This window comes from Malurus melanocephalus, unplaced genomic scaffold (genome assembly GCF_030028575.1).
Source record: "Malurus melanocephalus ecotype Western Australia unplaced genomic scaffold, MMel_1.1 scaffold_149, whole genome shotgun sequence".
Lineage (NCBI taxonomy): Eukaryota > Metazoa > Chordata > Aves > Passeriformes > Maluridae > Malurus > Malurus melanocephalus.
Window position 1 is genome coordinate 31941 of NW_026623381.1, and position 27450 is coordinate 59390.

Genomic DNA, 27450 nt, shown 5'->3' on the forward strand with positions numbered 1-27450 from the left:
GCCTGCCAAGCAAAACAAGAGGGGGCTTTCTTTAGCCGTGCGTTTATATAAATAAACACAGGAATATTTTACCGCTCCCGGGGGATTTGCCCAGAGCACTGTTCTGTGAATTGGRTGGGAGCAATTCCATGCTCCTTGTGATCCTGCGCACGAGCTGGGGACACGGCTCTGCTCCGGGGGGCCCCAGGTGGCACGTGGCCCTAAATCCACACCAGGYACACCACAGGGACAGGAGCAGAACCCACAGAATGCCGTGGGGGTCTGCAGAGTCAAGAAATAATTGCTATGGCCACCTCTCTCGTGCTCCAAAATGTTTCCTCTCTCAGTCTGGATCGAAGCTCCAAAATCCCATTGAAAACTCTTGTCCTTCCTTTGTTTGCCCAGAAACAACCCACATGGGTTAAAGCAGAAATCACAATCAGTTTTGTGCCAGAAAAGTCTTGAAAATCAGGGCATCAGGGCAGYTGTTTCTGCACTTCCCTGCTGCYYRGMCCTGAGGAGATCACCGTTGTCAGGGTGTGACATCAGTGACAACAACCTGACCGAGCACAGCCTCATAACCCAAATTTCAGGGCATCACAAATAGCCCAGGGTGCTCCACTGGTGGCCAACACCAACATGGCCCCTCTCGAGGAGGAGGTGGCCACCAGCCCTGCCGTGCTTGCCACAGGTCCCTGGCGCTGTGAGGGTCCCCAGTGTCACCTTTCGAGGGGAAATGAGAGGTGGCTGCGATGGGAGCTGCCRAAATGTGCCAAAAGCGAGGCGGGAGGGTCCCACCCATCCCAGGCCTGGTGCGAGGCTCTGCAGGGAGCCCGGGCAGGCAKCCCTGTCCCTCCCCGTGTCCCCAGGGACTCGTGGCTGCCTCCTCTCCGTGTCCATCCCCGGTGGGCTCGGTGTGGGGGTCCCGCCCCGTGGCCCCTCTCCCCCTCGGGGCGGCCGTGTTTGTTCTCCTCGCGGCGCCCGTTATCAGCTCACAACACACACAGGAAGTCCTGTCTGGGATTGTCCATCCCCGGCCTGATTTATACAGGAAGAAAAGCATAAAAAGCCGCCCTTCCACCTCGGCAGCCACCTCCTGCCTGTGCGCGGCCGGCGGCCGGCCATGCCGGGGCCACCGCCAGGGTGCCCGGGGCCACCGGAGCCGGGGGTGGCCGGGCTGGGATGGCCACCGGGAGCCAACGGGGCTGCTCCCGGCACGGCGGGGGACGGCGGGGCACCCAAGGTACCACAGAGACACAGCAGGGATGGGATGGGGTGGGTGGGATGGGATGGGATGGGATGCGGAGATGACAGTGGGAACGTGTCCTTGCCAGCCCTGAGTGGGTTTTGACCCCGCTCGTGATGGTGGGAGCCTTGGGGATGGTTGAACACCCAGCACGGAGAGAAAAGGGGTGTAAAGCATCCCTTGGAGGGGTGTGAAGCATCCCTGKGATCCCYGGGAACRCTCAGGGATGTGAGGCAGCCTCCMCTGCTCCCCACCAGGCTGGATCCGMTGTCAGCCACGTGCTGAGGAGCATCTCCAGCGCGGTTTTGCTCTGAGCACACCAAATTTTACCTCCTGTGAGCGTAGAGGCTGCGAGCACTTGCGCGCATTCCTGTGAGATATCTGGAAATTCTTCGCTAATCTCTTTTGTTTCTGTGGCTCCCTCCCTTTGCTCCGCCGGCTCTCTGGACACCTCTGATACATCACCGCGCTGTCCATCCTCCCCCMTGTGCTCCCTGCCCTCTGCTCTCCTCAATTCAGCGAAATTCAGCCCCAGAGCCGGGTGGGATGTGGGGCAGGACAGGGGGGTGGACAGGGACTGTCCTGGCTCTTTCCCCGGGGTTTATCCCGATCAGCAGCCGAGCCTGGATCACGCTGGGTGTGCATCGGGAGCTCAGCAAATCCTCCAGGTTTAAAACCTCAGAGCTGGGTAATTTTCATGCTGTTTTCAGCTCCCTGTGGCTCCTCATCTGTGACATTACACAGTGCGGGCAGGAGGCTTTCAGTGAGGCACTGAGGGAATTTTGGGATAAAATTCACGGAGGGAATTTTGGGATRAAGGAACAGCTGGGATACCCAGGCACTCTCTGTCTGTGCAGGAATACGGAACAGAACCGCACCAGCGAACGGCTCCTGGTAGAAATAACCTAGAAGTTTTTTTTTCCTCAGGGTCTAACATACGTGGAATTAGTTCCCTGAGCAGAGAATCAAACATAGAAAGAAACAACAAGGTTTTGCCAGTGGTTAAATTGATTTCAAGCTGGTTTGGGAAGGTCTGGCAGTGCATGGGAGGCTGTGGAAGGCTGTTGTGGCTGGAGCATCCTCAAAATCCCCCTCACCTCTGGGCAGCAGTGGGAAACACGGCAGATTGTCACTTTTTTCTCTGTGATCTGTCGACGGAGCTGCTCCCCCCTCTCTCCTGCTCCACCAGCAGCCCTCCCAAGTTTCCCTGGAGGTAAGGAAGAGAAATTGAATCTGGTCTGGAGGCTGCTTGGAGCCCTTTCCCAGGCTCTGCYGCTGCAGATGGGGCTGGCCCCGGGGAGGCAGATTTACAAACTGCAGCAAATTGGGGTAAACGAGCCTGCCCCGAGTCCCAGCAGCAGCAGGAGGGCTGGGAGGAACACCCGGGAGCAGMTCCCAGGCCAGGCAGGGAAACAAAAGTGTCTGTGCAAAGAGAAGGGGGTGATCAGAATGATTGTCTCCTCTCTCCCGAAGTGAGAGCCTGGATCCCCATCCTGCCCACAGCCTGGGAGGCGATGGCAAAGGGGAGCTGTGCTTAGGGCAGCCTCCTGGAGATGGAGATTTCCTCCTGGAAATGAAAGATAACCAGAGCGAAAATTTCTTGTGTGAAAGAAAAAATTTCTTGTGTGAAAGATAACCAGAGCAAAAAAATTTTGTGTGAAAGGCTCTCTGCTAAACTGCTCCCTGGGATGGCCACGGTGAGGGGATGGAGCCATCCTGCAGCTCCCAGTTACCCCACCACACTTCCCATGGGATTCACTGGGAGAATGGGGTGGGGGATCACTGCCACGTTTTGCCAGGGAAATTTCACAGGAAGCTGCAGAATTTAGTTTATTCCTGGGTAGGATGAATCATTTCCCAGTTTTTACGCTGCAGCCATTGCTGCCTCCTTTAAATGCAAATAAAAATCCAAGCTGGATATGGGATGGAGCCTTGTTCCTGCACTTGTTTTTGCACAGCTCAGCTGCTGGTTGTCCCCGTGGGCACCTTAAGTTATAACACACTGGTCCTGAGACAATTAATCCTTGTGAAGCCCTTACTCAGGCCAAAACAAAATCACTTTGTGGGGCTCAGGTCTCAGTTTTAATATGCAGAGTCCCGAGCCACTGGTGACGACAGAGCCAGAGTTATGGATCAAGTCCTTTTTCTTGGTTTGACCCGGTTTTATCCCGCTGCCATCAGTGGACTCCTCTAGATTTCCACTGAGATAACTGGTGTGCAGCTGACGCAGCTCAGAACAATATGGGACAGAGCAGAATAGGGGGAGGGAATTTTCCTCACAGGGGCTGCTCAAACTGACGCGTAAAGTTTACAAACAGCCTCGTGAAAAGCCCGAGCAGAAGAATTTGTCCTAGAACAGCAAAAGCCATTCCTCTTCTCTTCTTTTCCTTTTTTTTTTTTGCCTTTGAGAAGCACCAAAAATTCCCTTTGCTTTAGCAAGTGCTGGCAGTTCTGTGCCAGACCCCYGTGGAGGACAGCGAGAGCCCATTGTGTGCTGCAGGTATGGGGTCAGCCAYGGCGTGGGGGAGCTGAAAGGTTTTGCATCTGTATGTGTGTCACTGTCCTGCTCGTGTCCCCATCCATTTGTCACCTCTGTCCTGCCCGTGTCCCCGTCCATTTGTCACCTCAGCACCTCCAGCCCCTCGTGGGCCTGGGCACGTCCCATTTTCTGTGGTGGCTGGAAGTTCTCTCATAAGAGCATGTTCCTGATGTGGGACTTTAGCTCTGATCTGTTAATTCTCCTCTGTTAATCCTTTTTGTGTTCTCCACCCCAGATTCACACCCTCCAAGTACCAAACAGGGAARCTTTTCCAATCCAAGCTCTATCAAACTTTTCCAAGCTTTTCCAAYCCCTCAGCTCCTCAATCCACCGTGGGTGCTCTCAGGGCAATATCAGAGCCTGGCAGGTGCATGGGGTTGGCAGCTCTGTAGGAAATGGGTGAAAATCTCACCTCCACACTATCCTGGTGTTCAACCTGAGCCYTGCTCCGGGCCAGCACTCACCATCCCTCCCACTGGTGGTAAAAGCAGTGGGAGACACAGAGATTTTGGCATTGTTAAATCTAAGAGGGAGGCTGGGCAGAAACATTTCTCTCCTGGCCTGGAGACAAGCATTAATATTAGATGTCGTGGGAGTACGRTTCTGGTGTGCAAGGGAGAAAGATGTGGGGGAAAAATGTAAAACATCGGGCAAGGGAGGACTTGGAATTCAGGAGCCAAAATGCCCTGCTGCCTCTGTCAGGAGCTCATCACACTGACAGAAACAGCGCCAGCAGATCTGATCTTCCCCCACTCCCAACTGGCAGAACTCCTCTGCTTCCAGGGGAGCTCTGCCAGGCCTTGTCCTGGGGGATTTCCCTCTCAACATAATGAATATTAGCACATAAGACATAAAACCCTCCCGAGAGTGAGGATTGAATGCTCTTTTATTGGCTGTATGCAGCTCTTTAGCAGCTGACACGGACACTTGCTCGAGCAAAGATTTGACCCAGTAAATGGAAGTGGAAAGGAAACATTTTGTAATTAAAATACTGGCAGAATTTTAAAATGCTCGGTTATGGCTGGGAAGGCTCCAGTGAGTGCCTGGAAGGAGCGTGCTCGGTCCTGTGCTGGGTGGTGGTGTCCTGTGAGGAGCTGAAGGAGGAGTCCATCCTCTTCCTCACCATCAAATTCACACACGGGATCTCAGGGATCCGTGCAAATGTTTCCTGGACAGTTAGGGATGTTTGTCCTTAAAAAAGGGTAAATGGTGAAATGCAGTGTTGGGGAACAGCAGATAGGATCACAAATCAGAGAGGGTACACTTCGGAGAGTGTGCTGGGGGGCCCTGTGCTCTTTGGTTCTTGGAATATCCCACCCTTGAGCACTGGGAAAACTGCTGGAGGGGATAAATCCTGTCCAGCAAAGCCCTGGTGCTGTGTTGGGTGGAAATGGGGCTGAGCAGAGCAGCTCATCCCCTGGTTTGCACAGCCCTGAATGGGGCAAAGGCACTGTGGGTCCGCCTGGATTCATTCCCACCGTGATCAGGAGGATCAGGACTGTAGGATACCCTAAAACACCCACTGTGGGATGGGGATGGAGGTCCCTGTTCCCTGCAGTGCTGTGACAGTGTCTGTGCCTCGCTGGGACAGCAGCAGAGTGAGCTCAGTGCCACGGGGGCTCTGTGACCACGATCCTGCTCTCATCCTCCACCCCACTCTGCAGGGATTTTTGGGAGTGTCCAGGGGACACCAAATCCATCATGGGCAAGGGCTGGGTCACTGCTCTGGGCAAAGGGAGTGTAACTCTGGGCTTCTTCCATCCTGGCAGAAAGAAACCAAGMTGCTCCTCAAGGAAAGGATCCCTGCCCAGGACAGCTGATGGAGCCCCGTGGATCAGGTGAGTGTCTCAGCAGCARAATGAGATCCTGTGCTTTCAGTATGGCCACACTGAGAAAATTYAACTCCCACGCGCATTTTGCAATTATTAGACAATAATTCAGGCTCTGTTCATCTCCCCCATACTCCAGAAAAAGCCCGGTAACACTCTCCAAATAACAAGATAATTACTGTCCCTCTGAGGCTCTTGGGAGAAGATGCCTGTGCTTATGAAATTGAGGGAGCTGAGTTCATTCCCAGAGGTTGGGGTGGGTCCAGAGGGTGATAGACCCGTGTGAGGAGCTATGTGACAGGGAGCACCACCAAGCCTCTCCTTGCTGGGAATGGATCTCCATCTCCACCAGCATTTCCCAGAGAGGATTCCCCTCTGCTCCCTTCCTCAGGGAGGATCCCACCAAAGCTCTTTTACACCTCAGAGCCCCAAGCACCCATCAGACACGGCCTGAGACAGCTCCAATTCCATCCCTGAGGAAACGGAGGGGATGGGCCAGTGATCTCAGTTGTTCTCTTGGAGCCATTATTGTTTAACTGGTAAATATTTCCTTTAAATGCTTACACRCTTTCAAAAAAATTTGCCGAGCTTAATGGGAACAAATATTCCCAGGGGGCTGTATCCTGCCATTCATTTGCACATCAGATCCCTGCTATCTTTAAGAATGGTTCTGTGCATGGGCAGGCGCCTAAGTCACTTCAAAAACAATAACCCTCTGTGTTCTAATTTTCCAGACAAAAATGTAGACAAAACAAGTGGCAATTTGGCACAAAAAAAGAGCTGCTTTGATAAATAACTGGGCGTTTAAGAGGAGAAGCCTGTGGGCAGCTGGGCTCGGGCAGGTGTCCGGCAAACAGAGCCGAGCCCTGGGTGTCACCCTGGAGAGTCTCTCGGGGTCTCCGCAGCTGGGGGGGCTTCCAAGGAATTCTCTGAGCATCCTTTAGGGCTCCCTGGAAGCCTGGTGGTTCATCACCGGCTCCTGCAGGATTTTGCTGTTGGAATGAGCTCAGGGGCATTAACGGGACGCGGCGGGAGGCTCTGGAGCGGGTCTCTAACCTGGAGAGAGAGGATGTGTTCTAAAATCCTCTGTGCTCGTGGTGGGCGCTGGTGCGGTTCTGGACAGTAATTTTTAGTAAAAAGAATTAAATTAGCCGCGGCCCCGCGCTGGTGATGGACCGTTCTCCCGGGGAGGCTGAACACCCGTGGGCCGGGGCTGTGCCGGGATCTCTCCATGCTAATCCCCTGCCCACCCAGGAGGGCCGGGCCATCGGGGGGCCCAGGSACCGCGTGTCCTCGCACTGTGGGGCACATGGGGCCGGGCTGGCGGGGCTGGGGGCTCATCCTCATCCAGGTAAGGCTCCACACCCAGCCAGAGCGGGGTCCCCCACAATCCCGACTCCATCRGGGGCAGCCACAACATTTGGGATATAACAGCAGCGCGTCCCTCACCCCGGGTGGGTTTCTCGGGGGTCTCGCCCTGTCCCCGCACGATTCCCCCGCGGGATCCCACCGCTCCGGCGGCGCTGCCCGGTCCCCGCTCGCGTCCCGGGGAACCGGGGGCAGGTGGCGGCCGGCGGGGGCCGGCGGGGCGGGGGCAGGCGGAGATCCCCGGGCCCCGGCGCTTCCCCCCGGCCGGGAGGCTCCGCTTTCCTCCCCGGGAGCCGGGAGCTCATTGGGCCGGGGCGGAGGGACCGGCTCGGGCCGGGGGAGGAAATGCGCGGGGGGCCGGGAGCGGCGGCGACTCCGCGGCTCCGCCACCGCCACCGGTGAGTCCCGGCGGGCGCCGCCCGGGGCTCGGCACGGCCGGAGGGGCTCGGCACGGCCGGGGAGCTCTGAACGGCCGGAGGGGCTCGGCACGGCCGGAGGGGCTCGGCCGCATTCCCCGGCGGCCACGGGCGGGGGACGGGGGTGGCGGCGGAGCGGGGCTCGGTACCGCAGCGCGGGGGCGGCCGGGGATAGGGGGCCCCTGGGCCGGCGAGAGGGCTCCGCCTGTCCCGGGTACAGCGCCGGGAGAGCGGGGATCGGGCTGCTGCGGCCGTGGGGAGCATCCCCGGGACTCCCGTGTTTGTGCAGCCCCCGGCACACCCGCATCCCTACAGCCCCCCGGGACACCCATGTTCCTACAGCCCCCCGGGATATTCGCATCTCTACAGCCCCCGGGACACCCGCGTCCTTACAGCCCCCCGAGACGCCCGTGCCACTATAGCCCCAGGGACACCCGTGTCCCTACAGCCCCCCGGGATATTCGCATCCCTACAGCCCCCCGGGACACCCGTGTCCATACAGTTTCCTGGGACATTCGTGTCCTCCGAGACACCCGGGACACCCCCATCCCCGCAGCCCCTCCGGTACCGGCTCCCTGCAGCCCCTGCACGGTTCCGGTGTCCCTGCAGCCCCCGTGTCCCTCCGGACAGTGTCACAGCCCTCTCCGCGGTGTCGCCGTGCCCCAGTCCCGCTCCATCCCSCCCGCTCCCCGCGGTGCCGCATCCCAGCCTGCGCAGGGCGAATCCATCCCCCCGCGGTTGGTGCTGACCCGCTCCGGGAGGTTTTGAGCGTGCACAAGCCCGGTTTGGAGCCGCGGTTTCACCTGCAGAACCAGGCCAGGCTGTCTGGAGAAGTGTGGTCCCGGGAGGGGCTGGATTCCCTCATCCCTTTGCAGCCCGAGCACGATTCCTCCTGCTGCCGTCAGCCGCAGTTTTAATCTCGGTTCCGCGGGCAGAGCTGGGCAAAGTGCTGCTCACCTGCCCCCCTCGGTTGTTGCGGCAGGTGAGGCAAGAACAGACCTAAGAGAAATTTGGGAATGGTTCTGGCTGGCGGGAGAGGGACTCGAAACTTGCAGACGCAGCCAAGGAGGCTTTGCTGACCCCTCAGACATAATTTCATTTGCCAGACCATGGGGTTTCACCTCTTCATTTGAGTGGCTTGAAAGGCAATGAAAAAGAAAAAAAAAAAAGCATTTGTTTTTTCTTATGCCTGAAAAAAACCTCTTTTCTTTAGTTCTGTGCTTTAAAAAAGGATAGAATAGGTGGTGGCAACAGGTTGGAGGGTCTTTAAAGGGGGTTGATTTTCACTAACTCATAAAAAAGACAAGTCTAGACCATCATATTTTCTACTTWTACAGCTCTTTCTGGTATGAAGCGATCATAATTTTATGACCCAGAGGGATCCTCTGACTGCTCGAGGTAGGGCAGTGCTGCTCCAGTTCCAAATGAAAAAAACAAACTGTATTTTAGGCTCCTGCCCTGTGTTTCTTGCTGTCCCCACAGCAAAATCTCCCATGGCAGCCGTAGGAATCCCGTGGGAGGATGGAGATGGTTGGCAGGGTTTGATTCCAGCCCTCTGCAGCAGCACTGAGAGCCCGGGGATCTGGGGTTGTAGGGAAATTCTGTGTCCCAGTTTAGCCCTGGGAAAAGCTGGCTGATGGAGCAAAGGGGAGCTGCTGTGTGTCTGCATCAGAGTCCTTGGAATGTCTCCAGGAGGGTTGGGGAGAGGGAAAGATTCTTCATTATTTTTTTAAAAAAAACTTTCCTGCAGGATGAGTAAGATTTGCTTTCCTGATTGTGGAGATACTGTAAATTAATCATTAGGAAATTGAACTAATTGCTATGTTTGAAGGAAAATGGAGGACTAGAAGCTTTAAAGCACCAAAATCCTTCTTACATCCTCGGGGCTGGGTTTGCATGGAAATACGCTGGGATATTTAATATTTGGTATTTGATATTTGATATTAAAGGGGCAGGAAGGCACCGGGCTGGTTTCTCTCCAGATGTGAATCTCCATCTCTCCCTGCCTCAGATTCTTCCCTGAGAAAAAGACARCCCTGAGTGCCTCGGAGAAGGGCTTGGAGATCTGCAGGGTCTGCAGATTTGCCATGATTATTTGTAAAAACTTATCTCAGAGTTGGGATTTATCCCAATGGTGCTTGGGAATCAACCTGCAACTTTCCAGTCCAATCCCACCCTACTGCACTTGGGGATTTTGGAAAGTTGATTTTCAGCTAATCGTATTTGCAGCCTCAGAAGGAGGTTTCTTGTTGTGTTGCCTCTCTTTTCTGAAAGTTTAATCAGAATGGCTGATTCTTTCTTTAATGGGTGCATATTTAAGGTGGGTTTCTTTATTTCTTCCTCCTTCAGCTGCTGCCATCCGGAGGCCGAGTGGTTTGTTTAGATGAGTTATTGTTTGAATTAGATATTGTTACTGACCCTCTYCAGCCTTGAAGTTTTGTATTTGTCCTGTGCTAGGAAATCAAAAACCTCCCGGTTTGTGCCTCAGAACCGACGCTGCAGATGGTACACATGGCCCTCACAGCACTTTTCTCTGTCACGAATTTGTATTTTAAAGGGGAGAAGATCAGATTTCAGTGCGTTATGTGGTGGGAAAACGCAGCTTTACAATGCTGTGTGCATTAAGACATGACGGGCCATTGTTTTGCCCTCGCTGCCTGGAACTGGCGGCAAATTTCAGGGAACACACATCCCTTCCCTGCCCCTCAACGCAGAACTGCGGCCCCTGCTGCCCTGAGAGCATCTCCAGGCCTCCCCGGGGTCAATCTGYAATAATTCCTGAATTATTGTGGTGTCACAGTGATGAGCCCAGCCAGGGTGGGTTTGTGCCTGGAGCAGCTCCCAGCTCGCCGGGGCTTTGTCCCCGTGGCTCTGTCAGATGTCACCAGCTGGGGAGGGGACACCTGGAGCTCACAAAGCTCTCCTGGCTGCAGGGACCCCTTCTGAAGGGCGAGCCATGCAGTAGGAGCCGGCAGAACCCACGGAGAGAGGGACACGGCGGTGCCACGGGAAGGACGGGACATGCGGAGCCGCGGCTTCCTCCTCTGGAGCATCCTCCTCATCCTCACCGCCGGCACCGAGAGCTTCACCCGCACGGGGTAAGGTCCTGTTTGTCTGCATCTCTCACCATCCATCCTCCCCGGGGAGGAGCAGCCTGGGTGGCTCTCTGGGCTGGCAGGGAKGTGGCAAAGGCTCTCCAGCCCTTTGCTGGCTCTTTGTCACCCAAGAGAAAACATCTCTCAGARGAAATGTCCCAGCTCCCTGCAGCAGGGACACTCTGGGCTTTTTGTCTGGGAGAGTCAAAAGCTCATCAGGCCCTGAGCTGTTGAGGAATTATTATTGCCTCTTTCAAGCACATCCTTGGTAAAAATGTGTGAAATGTTGCTGTCACACAAATCAAGCYTTGCGAACGAGCTGTCATGGGTGAAGGAGGGTGAGGTTTTTCCATTCAGAGGAGGATGCAGCTCCCAGCTCTGAAGGACACCCAGGGACACAGGTGTGGAGAGCTGTGCTCTGCGCTCCCCAGGGTGCTGCTGTGGTCCAGCAAATCCCTTCCCGTGCTGGGAGAATGTTCTGGATGCCAGCACAGCTCCGAGGAAACCCAGAGCTGGGTGCCCCAGTTACTCCCGCAGCCGAGAGGAGCTGGAGCTCCAATCCCACTCCCAAACCCAGCTCACATTTTCTACAAAGTTTGTTTTTACACTGAAATGCTCCTCCAGCATCAAACCTTTCACGTTCTGTCCAGGACTGAAACCACAGCCGGATTCCTCGCTCTCACGCACAGGCCGCAGCTAAAACTTTATTCTAAATTTTACAAAGCAAACAATTGCCATTTAAAAACTGCATCTTCTATAGCATTAATCACGAGGCTGAGAGGAGTTTGCTGGAGTTAATGGAAGCCATCTGATGTCCATACGAATTCCCAGGCTCTTTATTTTAGTTTCTAATTGAGCTGGGAGGCTGAGACAAGTAGATGGGTTCCTCAGTGGGACTGACCTGCCTGGGCTGGAAATCGTTGGAAAAAAAGGATGTTTAAACAAGACCACTTTGGCTGTTAACCTTGGGAAAGTTTTTGCCTGGATAACAGTTATCTTAGGAARGCTGGGGAGTGCCTTTTATCCAACCTCTATTTTTTTTTTTTGCGGTGAGCCGGACGCTTCCTGTGAAGTCATTAATTTCTTGGTGACCACAGGGGCATCCGTGTTAGGAATGCAAAAAGGAAAATCCACCCAGAAAGTGAGTGGTTTTAGGGGAAGGGAGACAACGAATGGAATGAGTAATTCATCCCTAAATCTGGGTTCTGGGAGGAAATCTTGTTTTCCTGGGAGGAAAACCCTGCGCCTCTCATAGTGCTCCAGAGTTGTGTCATTGACCTGAAACTGTTTGAGGTGGCTCCCTGGGTCACTGGGGCAGCCCTGGGCAGGGAGGGGCGGTCAGGCCGTGTCCTGGTGGCAGGGATTGGACTGACCTCTGTGTGTTCAGCCGCAGGGTGTGTGCTGCGGGGCCGCGGAGCCGGCAGAGCGCCCACACCGAGTCCCACGTGCAGCCCGTGTACCAGCCCTACCTCACCACCTGCCAGGGCCAGCGCCTCTGCAGCACCTACAGGTGAGGCCACCTGCATGGGGAGCCTGCTGGACACGCAGGGAGGGGGATCCCGGCCCCTGGGAGCATCCTGAGCCATTGTGGGACCTGCAGAGATGGGGATCCTGGCCCTTGGGAGCATCCCTGAGCCACTGGGAGATCTGCAGGGATGGGGATCCCGGCCTCTGGGTGCTCTCTGAGCTGCTGGGGAATCCACAGGGATGGGGATCCTGGCCCTTGGGAGCTCCCTGAGCCACTGTGGGATCTGCAGGGAGGGAGATCCCGGCCCCTGGGAGCATCCTGAGCCCATGGGGCATCTACAGGGATGAGGATCCTGGCCCCTGGGAGCCCCCTGAGCTGYTGTGGGATCCCCAGGGATGAAGATTCTGGCCCCTGAGAACTCCCTGAGTTGCTGTGGGATCCGCAGGGAGGATTCCTGCCCCTGGGAATGCCCTGAGCCATTGTGGGATCCCCAGGGAGGGGGATCCCGGCTCCCAAGAGCTCCCTGAGCTGCTGGGTAATCTGCAGAGAGAGGGATCCTGGCCCCTGGGAGCTCCCTGAGCCATTGTGGGATGCACAGGGWGGGGGRTCCTGRYCCCTARGARCTCCCWGAGCTGCTGTGGGATCTRCAGGGAKKGGGATCCTGRYCCCTRRRAGSYCYCTGAGCYRCTGKGGGATCYRCAGRGWKGRGGATYCYGRWYCCYARGAGMTCCCTGAGCCGYTGTGGGATCAGGATRGGGTTGGGGCACCCAGCTGACCCCATCTTTGCCTCGCAGGACCATCTACAAGGTTGCCTACAGGCAGAGGTACAGGCAGCTGCCCGAGCCCACAGCCCCGTGCTGCCCYGGCTGGAGCAGAGCAAACAGCCCTGGACTGGGCTGTACCAGAGGTGAGGAGCTGCTGGGTCACCCCCGAGCCACTGCCTGTCCCCAGACCCCCCGTGTCCCTGGAGGAGGCCCCAGCACCACATTTCTCCTCTACCAACCCTCTGCCTGTCAGGTGGATTCTCCTCCTTCTAGGAATGCATTTACATTTTCAGCATCACAGCCAAAAGCGCTTCAATACCTGATTAATTCYCATCTTTCCCCTGCTGCCTCTTGGGCCTTTTTCCTTTGGGATGACTTATTACCTTTATAGTTACCCGAGGATAATTAAAACGAGTAAGTCCTTTCAATCTGAATCAGCAGGAAGGGATAAGAGATGCTTTCAGGAGGCAGCAAATGCAAACCCCAGCTGCAGCCAGGCTGTCCCCAGAGGAGCTCAGAGCATGGCACCGTGGGCTGCTGCTGTGTGTTCCCCTCCTCCTTCCCATTTTTGCTGCCTGCAAGCCCCTCAGCCTCTTTCCAGGCTGCAAACCCACGGTCCTCTTCCTTGCAGCCGTCCTGTGCCCTGTTCACCCTGGGCAATGTGACTCCAATATGGGGTGCTGGTGTGTTTTGGGGTGTGCATCCATCCAGAGAGGGAGGAAGGGAGCTGGGGACCCCCAGAGCTGTTGAGTGATGCTGTGCTGGTGTGTTTTGGGATGTGCCTCCATCCAGGGAGGGAGTTGGGGACCCCTGGAGCTGCTGGGTGATGCTGTGCTGGGCTGTTTTGGGGTTGCACCCATCCAGAGGGGAGGGAGGGAGCTGGGGATGCCCAGAGCTGCTGGGTGACATTGTGCTGGTGTGTTTTGGGGTGTGCATCCATCCAGGCTGGGAAGGAGGGAGCTGGGGACCCCCAGAGCTGCTGGTGACGCTGTTCTGGGGTGTTTTGGGGTGTGCATCCATCCAGGGAGGGATCTGGGGACCCCCAGAGCTGCTGGGTGATGCTGTGCTGGTGTGTTTTGGGGTTGCACCCATCCATCCAGGGAGGGATCTGGGGCCCCCCAGAGCTGCTGGTGACGCTGTGCTGGTGTTTCCTCTCACAGCTCTCTGCTGGGAGCCGTGCCAGAACGGAGGCACCTGCGCCTTCCCCGGGAGATGCTCCTGTCCCCCCGGCTGGACAGGGCCATCCTGCCAGACAGGTACTGGCCATGTCACCCCTCTGCTCGCTCCCTGTGTCACACCTGCCCTGCTGCTGCTGGGAGAGCTCCTCCTGGGAGCACGTGAGCTGCCGTGGGGCTCTGGATGTCCTTTGTCCTACACCAACCCCACAACTTTGGGCCATGCTTCAGGCCCTGATCCAGGAAAGGATGGGCAGAACTCCAGGGGGAGTTCTGAGCTCTTTTTGGCTGTCTCAATGCCCCCAGCCCTCCTGTGCAGCTTTGGCACCCCAATTTTCCCTCTGTGCTGTGTGAGCAGAGCTGTGAGCACACCAGTAAATCCTCCCCACAGCACAAACCCTTGTGGGGCTGGCCTGAGATCATGTGTTCCCCGTGATCCCTCTCAGCCTTTGTAAACTCCTGCTGTAAACTCAACCACCCATTTRCTGCAGAGATTAAAAACCCATAAACCAAAATATCCGTGGGTGGAGGGGAAGCCTGGTGATCTCCAGGCTCCTCTGCACAGAGAAACAGCCCAATGCTCCTCAAAGCACAGGGAAATCAGGCAAAAAAAACCCACCCTGGCTTTTCCCAGCTTTCCACCATCCTGTAGGGCAGAGGAGGAGCGTGTGGCACTGACCCATGCTGGGCCAGGCAGGGCTGAGCCCATCGCTGACAGCTCTGGCAGGGGGAGAGGATTTTCCCAGTGCCTAAAACAGATTCTCCCGGGCGTGGGAAGCGCTGCGGCTCCTTCTGCWTTGTGGGAACAGCTTTAACAACTCCCCCGTGTGAGGAGAGGTTACAGGGTTTTGTACACACTTGAAAGGCTGATAGCTCCTCCCCGCAGCTGGCTGGAACCAAAACCCCGGCCCTAAATCTGGGATGAGGCATGCTGCYCATGCCCTCCTGGCCAGAGCTGGGGGTTCTGACACAGCTTTTGCTGCTGGCTGTGTTGTGGGGGAGCAGGAGGAGGAGAGGAGGTCAGACCCTCTCCAGCTCAGCCCAGGTTTATCCAGGCCTGTCCTGGGCACTGCTGGTGCTGAGACAGCCAGAGCTGTGCCCGGTGAAAACACTGAGGCACTCACTGGGGTTCCACTGCATCCCCCCTGTGCCCCTCACCCTGTCCCCCTCCTCACTAAACCATTCCCGTGTTGCAGACGTGGATGAATGTGCCAGCCAGAGCCACGGGTGCAGCCAGCTCTGCGTCAACACAGCCGGGAGCTTCCACTGTGCCTGCCAGGACGGYTTCAGCCTGGCTGCCGACCACAAGGACTGCCAGCCCCCGGTGCCAGCGCCTGGGACAGACCCCTCCAGCCCCACAGGTAACCYGGCCCCACACTGAGCCCCAGCTGCTGCTCCTTCAGTGACAGCTGGGGTGACACTCAGCATCACGGGATGGAGCAGGACCAGGAGACAGGAGAGGGGACAACAGCCAGAGCCTCTCAGATTTATTCCGGCTGACCCAGGAGCCCTTCTCCCACCCAAACAACTTCCTCTGCACACAAACCCATCTGTGAGGAGGTGCCTGGAGGTGTCTGCGATGTGTCTGTTCTCTCCATCATCATCATCGTCCTTCCCGCAGGGGCAGCGCCTGGAGGAGCGGCGGGCGCCGCTGGTGACAGTCCATTATTACTTTTGGTACGCGCTGTGACACTTCAAACTCGTACCGTGAGTAATAATGCGCTGTGGCCAGCACGGGCATCACACAGCAAACATCTGTGACAGCAGGGCACCTCCTGCCTTTGTCCCCGCGGGGACAATCCCTGGTGCCCACCACGGGACAAGGCAGACCTGGGCGTTTTTTGGCAACACGGACACACAAAGCCAGGCTCCACTGATTTCTCATCCTGAAACCCTCCCGGCTTTGTTGCAGGTGCTGCAGCAGCAGGAGCAGGCTGAGCTCTTGATGCCAGCAGGTCTGGGGGGATGATCCCAGCAGAGCAGACCCTGGGGCTCACTGGGAGGGGAGTGGGAAGCAGCAGAGCTTGGCCCGAGCCCTGCAGCGATGTCTCTGTGCCCAGCAGCTTCCCCCTCACCTTGGCACTTCACTCACTGAAATTCCCTTGGTGGCTTTTCCAGGTGCCTCCAGTGAAATGAAGGAAGAAATGGAGGAGCTGAGGGGCAGAGTGGAAGCGCTGGARCAGGTGAGTCGCAGCACATTCCCCTTTCCCGTTCCTGCTCGGGGCCGTGCTGAGCCAGCTCCCACCCGGGGCTGTTTGCAGCCAGGGTTTCTCTCTGCCCCAGCTCTATTTTTACCATCCCAGCTGTGCTCCCTGCTGCCAGCAGCACCCACGCTGTGGCTTTTCCAGCTTTGAACACAACCAAAGCCCCTCGAGCCGTGCCTGGTGGGCACTGAATCCCCCCAGGTTGTTCTGCTGCTGGGGGAACACTCTCACAGCTCTCCTTCTCCCTGCAGAAGCTCCAGCTGGTGCTGGCCCCCTTCCACAACCTCATGCCTCCGGAGGATGTTGGTGCAGACCCCATCAGCCGCCTGTCCCACTCCCTGCAGCAGCTGGACAGGATCGACTCCCTGAGCGAGCAGATCTCCTTCCTGGAGGAGMGGCTGGAGACCTGTAAGTGCCTGGAAAAAGCGGGGTGGAAGGATCTCCCTCCAGCCACCCTGGCCACGGGGAGCAGATGTGGGCCAGCGAGATCACTAACACATATGCCACTGTTAATCTGGATCTGCCTCAAGCTCAGCAGCCTGTAATTAATAAAGGATGAGCACAARCAGCCCATTAGCTTCATTTCAAAGCTGTTTTTGTGGCTGCAGCATCCGACTGCCCGTGTAGCAGCCAAAAAAGTGTAGGATTGGCACATGGGAGYGTGGCTGTGGGGCAGAGCAGGGGGAGCCACGTGTGGCAGGCAGCACCTCACAGCTGTGTCCCTGCCTGSTAACCCATCCTTAGGAAAGAACCCCCGGCTCTTAGGAATTAACAGCCCAAAAAGTCAATCAGAGAAGTTCAGGGAGCGTGCAGGAATTGGCAGATTTACGAGCCTGGGAAGTTTTAGGAGTTCCTTTTTGGAAGTCTACAGACCTGTAAGTGCACCAGAGAGGGGCTCTGAAGTAGCAAACTGAGGAAGGGACCCCAGTGAGAGCTGTCATGTGTGAAATGGCTGGGGATGGGGGGTCCTGCCTGGTGTCCCCACCMCAGGGAGGGACAGCATCCCCCAGGTCCCTGTGGTGCTCACTTTGACTCCAAGCAGAGCACAGCCATGTGAACATTTCATTTTGATAGGCAGCTCTTTGCAGCTCATTTTCCCATTAAATAATTCCACAAGCATGGCTGGGGTGTGCATGAACACCTTGCTGAGGCTTGGAAAGACTCAGGAGAAACTGGTTCAGGGCACATCCAGTCCCAGTTCAGTGCCTGCAGTAATGGCTTAGATAGAAAAGAATCCAAAGAACTTGTTTGAAGACAAAGCAGCTGTGAACAGACACTTAAAAACCATCCCAGAAAGGAGTAATTACCAGAACCACTGAGAGTTCCAGGAGGCTGAGTTTTCTAGTAGTGCCCTGTACATATTATTAGTGACAGCACAGAGGAATGGGAGCAGCATCACGAGGTAACATGGATTCATTCCAAGGGATGACTCCAAAGTCCTGAAATTAATTTCTGTCAAGTCTGTTCCAGCAAGCAAAACCTGTTTTTGTCTCTTTTCATGGTCTTGCAAGTCCCTGTAGGACACAAAATTGTCCTGTCATACTCCAGCAAGCCCCAGGGCTCGCAGGGAATCCCATGGAGTTACTCAGCCATCCATGTTCTGTGCCTGGTGGAGCATTTCCCAGCTGAATGCCACCCTACAACTRCACTCCCCAATTAGCTGCTCAGTGGGGGTGTGTGCAGCGACCAAAAACCCTCTTTTTTCTTCTTTTAAACCATCAGCAAAGGCACCAGGTCACAGCTCTTTAAACCATAACCATTTTGGCCCCTCTAAGTCTGAATTACCCCAGGTGCAGCACAGATTGTCACTGTTACTGTCCCTGGGTTTGGGACACTGCACAGGGCCCAGCAAGGACTGTGACACGCCAGGGAGGGGAGAGTGACACTCCTGAGTGTGGGGGGACAGAGCCAGCCTGGGGTTGTTTGGCACAGGGAAAGCAGCAAAGAGGGGTGACATTCCCAGAGGTTAAGGTCGGGCTCATTCTGCCTGGGAAAGAGACAAAGCAAATCCTGGCGAATGACTGCATTTATTTTGCTGAAATTTTTTTTTCCCATCGACCCAGGTTCCTGCAAGAACGAACTCTAGCAGAGTGCCTGAGGCCCTGGAGCAAGCCAAGTGCATCCACAGCTCTTATCTCCCTCTCCAGCCCCAGGCTGGGATGAAGCCACACCYTCCACAGGAAGGCACGGGGCAGCAGGACAAGGTTCCCATCAGCATCTCCATCGTTCTCTTCCAGCTCACCTCACGAGAGGTCACCCAGTTCCTTCCAAACTGGACTCGGGGCCCTCTCCCTGCTGGAGAGGCAGCAAATAAAAGTTTTACCTCGTGCCATGAGCGCCTGGCTGTGCCAGACTGCCTGGGTGTGAACTGAGTGCTTTTTAGCTACGTGTGGCTTTCCCTGGCATTACCCTGGGACATCTCCCAGGGAGCCACTGGCACAGGCTCCCTGTGCTTGCTGTCACATGGAGAAGGTGGGGACAGCCCTGGGCCAGGTGTCACAGCAGGGACAGAGGTACTGCCATGGCTGGGGYRGGAGCAGGTACCCATCCCTGCAGCTCCTGTGCTGCTCTTGGGGATCAGCCTCCCCCAGGAATGCTGGGAACAGGGATCCTCACTGCCCCTCCATCAYCAAACCCACCCCCTGCAAGAGCCGAGGGCCCAGCACCCCACATCCTCCTCCCTCAGCCCCCACACAAGACCAGGAGGCTCCTTTATTTAAATAACCAAAGGTGTAATATTATTTTTTTTGTAAAGCACATAACATTCTCAGCCCAATTAAAAGTGAACAGCAGACAACTGCACATAGAGGCACCACTCCCTCCTCCCAGGAGGAGTCAGACATGGTTCCCTTCCCCAGGAGCCCTCCCARGGCCCTCCTGGGTTGATCCTCCATGACAGCCCTTTATCTGCCACTCTCACAAAGTGCTGGTTTGGTTCCCATCCTCCCACCCTGACCCATCCCATCCCCTGAGTCTGTACTGTAAGGCCCCTCCAATAAAGCCCCCTGCCAGCACCAGTTGAGGGTGCTTTTCCCTCCCTGCCTTTCCCAGTCGAGGCTTTAGCCCCAAAATGCTGGACAAACAGCTCCACCAATGCAGGCTGTGAGAGCTGGGTGTGCTGGTTACCTGAGTAGCCTAAGGTGGCTCATCCCAAGCTCCCCTGTGCCAGGAACAGGAGAGCTAAAGGAAACATGGACCTGACCCAGCCTCTGAGGGCATCAACATTCCACAGCTCCCGGTGAGGGATCCAGGAGCTCTGTTGGTCCATCACCCCAAAGCAGAGGGGAACTCCTTTGATCTGACTGGAAAAGGGGCTTCTGTAATCCCAGAGAGGGAGCTGAAGCCTTCCAAGCCTTCCTAGCCTTCCCAGCCCCTTTCCARCTGCAGCTCACCCACCCAGTGGCTCTGCAGGGGTTTTACAGGCCTGGGAGAGCGGCAGCTCCGCCCTGCAGATCAGCAGAGACGCGGGACAGGCACCATCTTTCGGCCAGAGCTGACCATGACAAGTGACAAAACGAGCRCGACAGAGCCCTTTGCCTCCGAAAGGGGCATCACAGGCACCGGGATGTGACCAGGCTGAGCCACCACCACAGCAGGCAGCTGGCAGCGATTTCCCAACATGATGCTGTTGTGACACAAGGGCATCTCAGGGGGACAGGCCCGTGAGTCCCACTGGTGGGTGGCAGYGCTCTGGGCTGTCCAGGGAGGACACCACACTCCTAGTGCTGCTGAAGAGCCAAAATCTGCATTTTCACCCAGTTCTCAGCCCTGCTTGAGCATCAAGGTTGTGCTGATACAAACTGCTGCCTGGTGGTTTCCACCTGGGACATCACAGGGCCAGGCCAGCMCGAGCTGAGCCTGCAGGAACACAGGTGCAGGGACAGTCACAAGAGGCAGAGCTCCAGGCAGGTTTTGCTGTCACCCTGTGCCAGCTGCGAGAGCTGGGGGAGCTCACCTCTCTGGTCATTGAGCCCTTTGGTAGCACAAGTTTGATGCCTGAGAAATTCAGAAAAAGGAGACATTTCAAAGTGAGAAAGTGAACCCATAAGAGAAATCCACTCAAAGGGGAACCTTAGTGCTGGCTTGACACCCTGTGTGTGCCAGTCCRTGGTGTTCCCAGAGTTAGAAATCACTGCAGAGGAGAAGAAGTTCCTTCAGTATTTGGCAAGAACAGACAGGTCCCTTCAGCCACCACCACACGGTGACACCACTGGAGCAGCCTCTAGGATGAGTCCTTTGCCTCACTTGGACGGCCTGACAGCCTGAAGAGGGTCTCYCTCATGGTGTTGAAGCATCTGTCAGTGAGGTCGGTGACATCRTCTGATGTCAGCCCTTTGGTCTCTATTGGAGGCAGAATCTCAACCTTGATTTTGCCTGAGGACAAGAGAGGAGACTGTGAGAAACCCACATGCCACAGGAGCTTTGTTCCCTGCCCTGCTGCCCACCCTGGACAGCCCTCAACCCCTCCCAGGGCTTCAGGCAGCCATCCCTGGAGCACAGGCAGAGTTAGATCCCAGCTCCAACAGCTGTGCCACCCAGAATAACCCCCTGTGCCCCAAACTGCCATCCCAGCCAGAGCCTGCCCAGAGCAGGAGAGGTGGTAACCAATTTTTAATGAAAACATCCCTCAGTATATTTAATTACTACCTTTCCTGAGTTAACCCAGCCCAGGGTCTGGTGCCAAGTGCTTTGAACTGCTTCCAAACATCTCCCAGCGGGGCTCCTCCTGCTCAGCCCAGCTCTGCTCCCCTCCCACACCCTTGTGAACCAGATCTCCACACGGGACAGCACCAACCCTGTCGCCAAGTGGCTCTTTGTTACCTGATGTRAATAGCTTTGTCTTTGGGTTGTAGAAGGTGGTGAAGGAGGAATACACYACAGGGATCACTGGGACCTTGGGGAAGGGAAGGAAAAGAGGAGTTAGTGATACTTCAGCAGCTCAGTGCAGGCCAGACACAGGCAGCAAATCCCACACAGCAGAGCTGACCTGGYCTGGCTCTCAGACACACAGGGCACACACAGCAACACCCACTSCCARAGGCTGGAACAATCAGGAGTCAAAMGGAACCAAAGCCACTCCCCAGAAACTCAAGGCACAGGGATACTCAAGGAACCAGAGCCAAGTTCCACTCCAGCCTCAGCTCAGCACTGGTTGTTAGGGCTCCTTGTCCCAAGTGAGGCTTCAAACCCCAGGTATTTTCTGTCCTGCAAATAAACACTGCAGGATGCCTGTTCTGACACGCCTTGCCTGCTGTACAGGCACGTGTCTGGGGCAGGGTGGCTGCTCWTCCAGTTTCTAAGAAAAGGAATCACCAGTTGTTATCAACTGCTCCTGGGGAAGCTTCTCACAGAGCCAGGGCTGGGAGGGCAGGCACAGAGTAGTTGTTCCAGTGCTGGTAACACAGCCAGGATCCACAGTCAGTGACTCAGGGGGGTGTAGCAGAGGTGGGGACAYTGCCACTGTCATCCTTTCCTTCCAGCAGCTGCCAGGCTCTGCCTTGGCTGCATCACCCAGGCAGGAATGGGGATGGTACAACACAGACTGCACCCTGGGCTTGGCACCCTTCCCATKCCCAAAATCCCTGCTGTAACACCTCTCCTGGGGAAACCAGTTTCCCCCGAGGCCTTGGGTCATCCCAGTCCCTGGCACACTGCCCAAGCACCCTGCTCAGGCAAGCACCCTGCTCCTGGGACAGCTCTGGCTGGTTGAAGCTGTTTGCCTRCTCCTCCACTAACTGCTCATGGATGCTGTCATTTTGGAGAGAAGAGACATACCAAGAACTGCCATATGGCTGCCAGGGAGGCAGCAGCTCTTCTCACACAGAGCAAGCCCAGATGTTGCTCTAAAGAACAAGCATTAACAATCCTGAATCACTGCTACACTATTGTGACCTGGGGGATTGAGAAATGAATCAAMAGCTTTGGGTTTCCCCAGGAAAGCACCCGCTGGGCTCCCTGCCAGGAGCGAGCTCTGGGCTGCAGCCATGCCTCCAGGAACCCCTGGGCACAGGCACTGCCCTGCCATGCTGACAGGAAAGCCTGGAGATAGGGATAAAGTGTGCCTGTCCCTCACACTCCTCCCTCCAGAGGGGACATCAGGACTGGGACAGGCAGGAGAGAGGACAGGGCAGCTCTTCACTGCCTGCAGCCACTCATCCCCAGGGTCAGGTCATTCCYAGAGGGGATGGAAATGCTCTTGGCTGCTGCTGGGCAGCACTTCTGATAGCACACCTAATAGTGCATTACCTGAGCAGGTGCTATCTGGGCACACAGCTCACCCAAGAGCAAACAAACCACACAGCCCCAGCAAAGCCACTGCAGAAGCACTCAGGGCCAAAGCACCGTTACCTGTGCCTGGACAGCGATGTGAAATGCTCCTTTCTTGAACGGCAGCAAATCCCCAGTGCAGTTCCTCGTGCCCTCKGGGTACACCCACACCTTCACCTGCACATGGAGAGACAAGGCTCGGCTCCAGAAATCCACTCACAGTGCTGGGAGCCACCAGCCAGCTCTGCCAAGAGCTGCAGGTGGCTGGAACTCCGGGTGAGCCARCACCAGGAGTGCCACAACCCCCCATGCCACCCCACCCAGCACCACAGTGACACTCACGTTTTCAGCCACCATAGTCTTGGCCACCTCTGACATCACCATCTTGGCACTGCTGGTGCTYTTCCTGTTGATGAAGATGACGCCGCCGAGGTAGGTGATGAGCCCCACGGTGCCCGTGTACATCAGCTCTTTCTTGCCCACCTGGACACAGTTGTCGGGCAGGACCTCCATCAGCCCTAATGGGATGGCAGAGGGCGAGACCCAGCTGTCACCCCCCCTGCCTGCACTCAGGTGGGACAAGGACAGGGGTACCAGGGACAGGATGGGTCCTTGTTTCTCTGCTGGCTTCTGCTGCCATCAGCAGAGCAGGCCTGGCACACAGCAGAGTGTGACAGCAGGGCCCACCAGAGGCAGCTCACTCCCCAGCCCCAGGGAGCCCAGCAGGGCTACCAAYACATGTGCTGGGCCAGCCAGCAAGGCAGGGACGTAACAGGGAGCTGAGAAGCACCTCAAGGACAGCAGTACCTGTGCTGCTGCACAGGTGGGGGATTGCTCAGAGTGACAGGAGACCCTTCTCCTTCCCACAAGCAGCACTGATGGGAAAGCTGGACCAGCTTGTTCAGCAGCACAAGCTGGTTGTCCAGGAGGTACAATCAGGATTCTCCAATGGTGAGCAGCAAAAATGCCCCTTCCCTCCCAGCAGCTTCTCACCCATCATGTCGAGGATGCTCTGATGGTTGGACACAATGATAGCAGGGCCCTCCACCTTGAAGTTCTCCAGTCCCTTCACCTCAAACCTCACGCCGAAGAAATACTTGAAGGTCCTGACAACAGCTCTGATGATTCTGCAGAAGAGGAAAGCAGTTCAGCAGCAGGRCAGGGARGTRACAGGGGCTGCTATAYCYAGTGGGGATGGAAGGARACAAGARRAACTYCCATCTTATTTGCCCCATGACCCASCCAGGTGTCTGCCCTGCATGGTCCCACGTGCTCCAGGAGTGTTGCTCATTTACCCCCTGCCATGGTTCTGGGTTGCCCTTGTGCTACCAGGCTCTTCCTGCTGCAATCACCAGGGCCACACAAGCTGTTCAAACAATTCTCCCAGGAGCTGCCACTCCCCAGCACATCCTACACCCAAGGAAGGCTCTGCCAGTTCTGCCCCTTGTGGTGCTGGAAGATGCTGCTGAACGATACAAACAAACCTGGGGTGCCATTATCTCACAGGGGCCCAAGGAAGGAGGGGAAGGAAGGTGAGAAACACTTCCCTGCACAAGCAGCAAACAGGATGCTCCTCACACAGCTTAGCAGAGGCCCCTGGCTAAACCATCCTCAAGCTTTTGCCTGTCACTTCCCTTCCCCAGTGGATCTACAGGTCTGACAGAGCTCCCTGCTTTTCCAGCAGCTCCACTCAGCCCAGCACACAGAGCACATTTCCATGCCCTTGTCTGCTCATGGGAGCAGGGCCCATCTGTGCCACCCCTGACCTGGGGACTTAGGGACCCTCCAACTGGGCCAAAGGGCACAGGCAGAAGCTGGCAGAAMCACAAGGGCTATTTTGGGCAGGGGAGTAGCCATTTAGCAGGACAGGTGGCAAAGGGGCCTGCACGTGAACAAAGCTTCCAGGAACAGCCACCAGCTTGGCTCTGTTTGCCCCTAGAGCTGATTCCAGAGCTGACCTGCCCTCCAGCAAACCCTGGATGTCCTGCCTCAGGGCCACCTTCTTCATGGCACACAGGGGATGGAGCTTTCCTCACTGCAGCAGGAGACTGAGGGACAGTGTCAGCTTTGTCCCCACCACAGGGTCCAGCTTGGGAACTGTGCAGCACCATCCACCTGAGAAGCATCCTTGTCACTCAGGTGGGAGGTGAGCACCTGGRCAGCACCTCGTCCCAGCTTGGCTGGGATGCTCCCAGCATCGGCTCTCCAAAAGTCTCCACATCCCTGCCATCAGCTCCTGAAGCACAGGACTTCCCCCAGCTTGCTCCTCCCCACAGCAGGMTTCACATCTCTGTGGGATGTCCCCCATACAGACCACCCAAGCCRGCTGTGACACTCGAGTTCAGGCCAGGCCAATGCCCTGAGGTGACACTGCCATCAGTCCCCATTTCAACCAGCTGCAAAGAGCCACACCCAGGGAAAGCTCTGCAYGGAATGCAGAGTTCCCGAGCTCCACAGCCACCTCCAAGGTTACAGGGGTGCAGTCCAGGTAAACAGATGGGGTTACAGGTGACAAAAGGCAGGGTGACACGAACCAGTGAGGTCATGGGAGATGCCAGGCCACCAGGGTGACCTAAATCACACTTCTCCTCCCTTCTGACTGCCAACCAAAAAAGAGGTCACTGCTCTGGAAGTCACAGTGCTCCGTGGCTGCCGGGAGAGGCTGGTTATACATTACTCAAGATCAACCATCCAGCTTCCTCCTGCCAGCCCGGGGCCAGCCTTTCCTTGCACAAGATGTGGTGTGAGCCTCTGAAAGAGGCAAAGGGGCAGAGCTCAGAGCAGGCAGAGAACAACGGGGTGATCAGCAGCCCTGCTGGGCTGGCCATGTCACCCACAGGGTTAAGAGGATGGATCCGAGTCCCCTCTGACCCCACAAGCAGCTTCTCTGCCAGAATCAACGATCCAAACACGGCGCAGCCGCAGCTGCAGAGAGCTGTAAAACCAGTGCACTTCWTGCCAGACACAAGGAGCACAAAAATGACAGGGAATGTGACTTTTCAGTGCTTCCCTAACAATCTGAGTAAGTAAGCCAGCAGCCCCCACATTCATGTGCTCTGTTTCACAGCCAGTCACAGAAGCTTGTTTAGGATACTCTGATTTTCAAGGACTGCTGAAGTCTGCTTACCAGATTGGAAGCTCTTGCAAGATGTTTTACCACAGATAAACAGTTCTATCTCTCTCAGACACCCTGGGTAACCTCTTCCAAGTCACACCAGCTTGACACTGAAGCCAGGAGCACAGCAAGAACAGGGTGTTCTGCACCAGGCAACAGCACCATTATCACTGTCTGTCCACCAGCACATGCCCTGCTCCAGCTGCCTTTCCCAAGCCGTAATAAGCAGATTGGGATGTTGGAGAAATGAAGAACTCACTGGATCGCCCCAGGCACAGACTTCCCAGGGGCTGGGATACATCACCAGTGCCACTATGTGGAAACAACAGGCTTAAGTTACAGGTAAAGGGTGGTTCTGGCCAAAATTTAGCCCTGGGTTTCAACATAAGGAGTTATCCAACGCGAGTTCTTATTTCCAAATATTTCTTTGAAGTTTACAGAAAATGTAGAGGGTTTATTTTTGGGGGGAAATAAAAAGATAGTGTCTTCATCACTGACATCATAAATTCTCCCAGCTGCAGAGCTGGCTGTGCGTTGGAAAGCTGCTCCTGAGTGAGCCAAGGCAACCAAAGCTGGAGACAGAGCCAGACTRGAGATCCCAGAGCAGACTGCTGGTACCAGTGCATGAGACCATGGCACCAGCTGGGATGGGCAGGGCAAAACCCTCAAGGCAGCACACCAGTGCCCTGTGCCCACTCTCTCTGCCCTGAGTCCGACCTGTGAAAGGCACACTGTAAAGCAAAGTTCAGCTCCACCTGCTGAGACACYGCCAACCTTTGATCCTAAAGGATGTGTTAAGGCTGCTCAGCTCTCCTTTCCCCTGCATCCACATAACCTGGCACGCACATGGGCAGCACAGGTAAAAAGCTGCCTAAGGGAGAGCAAAGCCAGGAAGTGAGCTGCCCTGTGCTGCCAGCAGAAATGCCAGCTCTGCCCTTAGAATGTACCCTGGCATGGAGAGGAGGAGCTGGATGAGAGCAGCCAYGAGTGTCCTGTCAGGGGACACAGGGCCGGACAGCAGCTGCAGAGAGCTGTGTCCAGCAGCACATGGCACACAGCCTGCCAGCCTCTGCTCCTYGGAACACCCCAAACACACCAACACAGCCCTCAGGATCACAAGGGATCTTCTAGAGATCACCTACCCCTGTAAGGCAGGGGCACCTAGAGACACAGGTGGGTTTGGAATGTCTCCAGAGAGAGGGATTCCTCACACTCCCTCAGCAGCCTGTTCCARTGCTCTGCCACTCTCAAAAAAACACCACTCTCCTGTAGATCTCCAAAAAAAGCCACCACCGCCACCTTCCAGGCGTTTCACCCCACACATAGGGCTCTGCCATGGGCCAGGACAGCCCCCCCCGAGCCAAGAGGAGACCCTCAGGGCTGTGCTGCCACCGATGTGACAGAGGCCACCACCACCCCAGGATCTCCGGGCAGCGGCCAGGGGGTGACACCGCCGTCCCCAGCCCCGTTCCCCCCGGCGCCCTGTCCCCTCACCTCATGTTCTTGACCGTGCGGCCGCCGTTGACCAGCAGGCAGGCAGCGGCCGCCAGCCCCGAGGCCACCAGGCACAGCACGCAGTAGAAGCCGATCCGCAGCGCGAAGTTGACGGAAGGGCTGAGCTCCATGAGGACGTGCAGCAGCAGCAGCACGGCCGTACCCCACAGCAGCCACCCCAGCTCCATGACGGCTCCTCCCGGACCAGCCACCACCGCCGCCGCTACTGCCGCCTCTTCCCCGAGCAACCCTCGCTGAGCCCGCCTTATGTGGGCGGCCCGGCCCGCCCCGCCGCTCCTCCGGCCCCGCCGCCGCTCCCCGGCCCCGCCACCGCTCCTTCGGCCCTGCCGCTCTCCCGGGCTCCCCTGGCCCGCCCCGCCGCTCCTCCGGCCCCGCCGCCACTGTCCCCGGCCCCGCCGCTCCTCCGGCCCCTCCGGGATTCCGCCGCGGCCCGGGCCGGCCTGGGTGCGCACGGAGAGGGGACGAGGGCG

The 27450-nt window shown here is 56.6% G+C and overlaps 2 protein-coding genes across 5 annotated transcripts; one reads left to right on the top strand and one right to left on the bottom strand.

The window, feature by feature from the left end:
- Window positions 1–1065: 1065 nt before the first annotated feature.
- On the top strand, window positions 1066–18453 carry EGFL7 (EGF like domain multiple 7). Of its 4 annotated transcripts, XM_057371522.1 has the most exons (11): window positions 1066–1222; window positions 5534–5602; window positions 8715–8775; window positions 10311–10475; window positions 11860–11982; window positions 12735–12847; window positions 13865–13960; window positions 15076–15240; window positions 15998–16062; window positions 16335–16491; window positions 18147–18453. In XM_057371522.1, exons 4-11 carry the CDS (start codon window positions 10399–10401, stop codon window positions 18167–18169), a joined length of 819 nt encoding a protein of 272 aa, XP_057227505.1. In that variant the 5' UTR covers window positions 1066–1222; window positions 5534–5602; window positions 8715–8775; window positions 10311–10398; the 3' UTR covers window positions 18170–18453. The 4 variants fall into 4 exon arrangements, with proteins under 4 accessions (XP_057227505.1, XP_057227504.1, XP_057227506.1 ...); XM_057371521.1 differs by lacking the exon at window positions 8715–8775; XM_057371523.1 differs by lacking the exons at window positions 1066–1222; window positions 8715–8775 and adding an exon at window positions 3662–3725.
- A 330-nt stretch (window positions 18454–18783) lies between these two features.
- On the bottom strand, window positions 18784–27214 carry AGPAT2 (1-acylglycerol-3-phosphate O-acyltransferase 2). Its single transcript, XM_057371520.1, has 6 exons — window positions 26960–27214; window positions 23344–23477; window positions 22693–22868; window positions 22432–22527; window positions 20905–20977; window positions 18784–20457 (listed from the first exon to the last, which is right to left on the bottom strand). Exons 1-6 carry the CDS (start codon window positions 27145–27147, stop codon window positions 20306–20308), a joined length of 819 nt encoding a protein of 272 aa, XP_057227503.1. The 5' UTR covers window positions 27148–27214; the 3' UTR covers window positions 18784–20305.
- Between the last annotated feature and the right edge of the window lie 236 nt (window positions 27215–27450).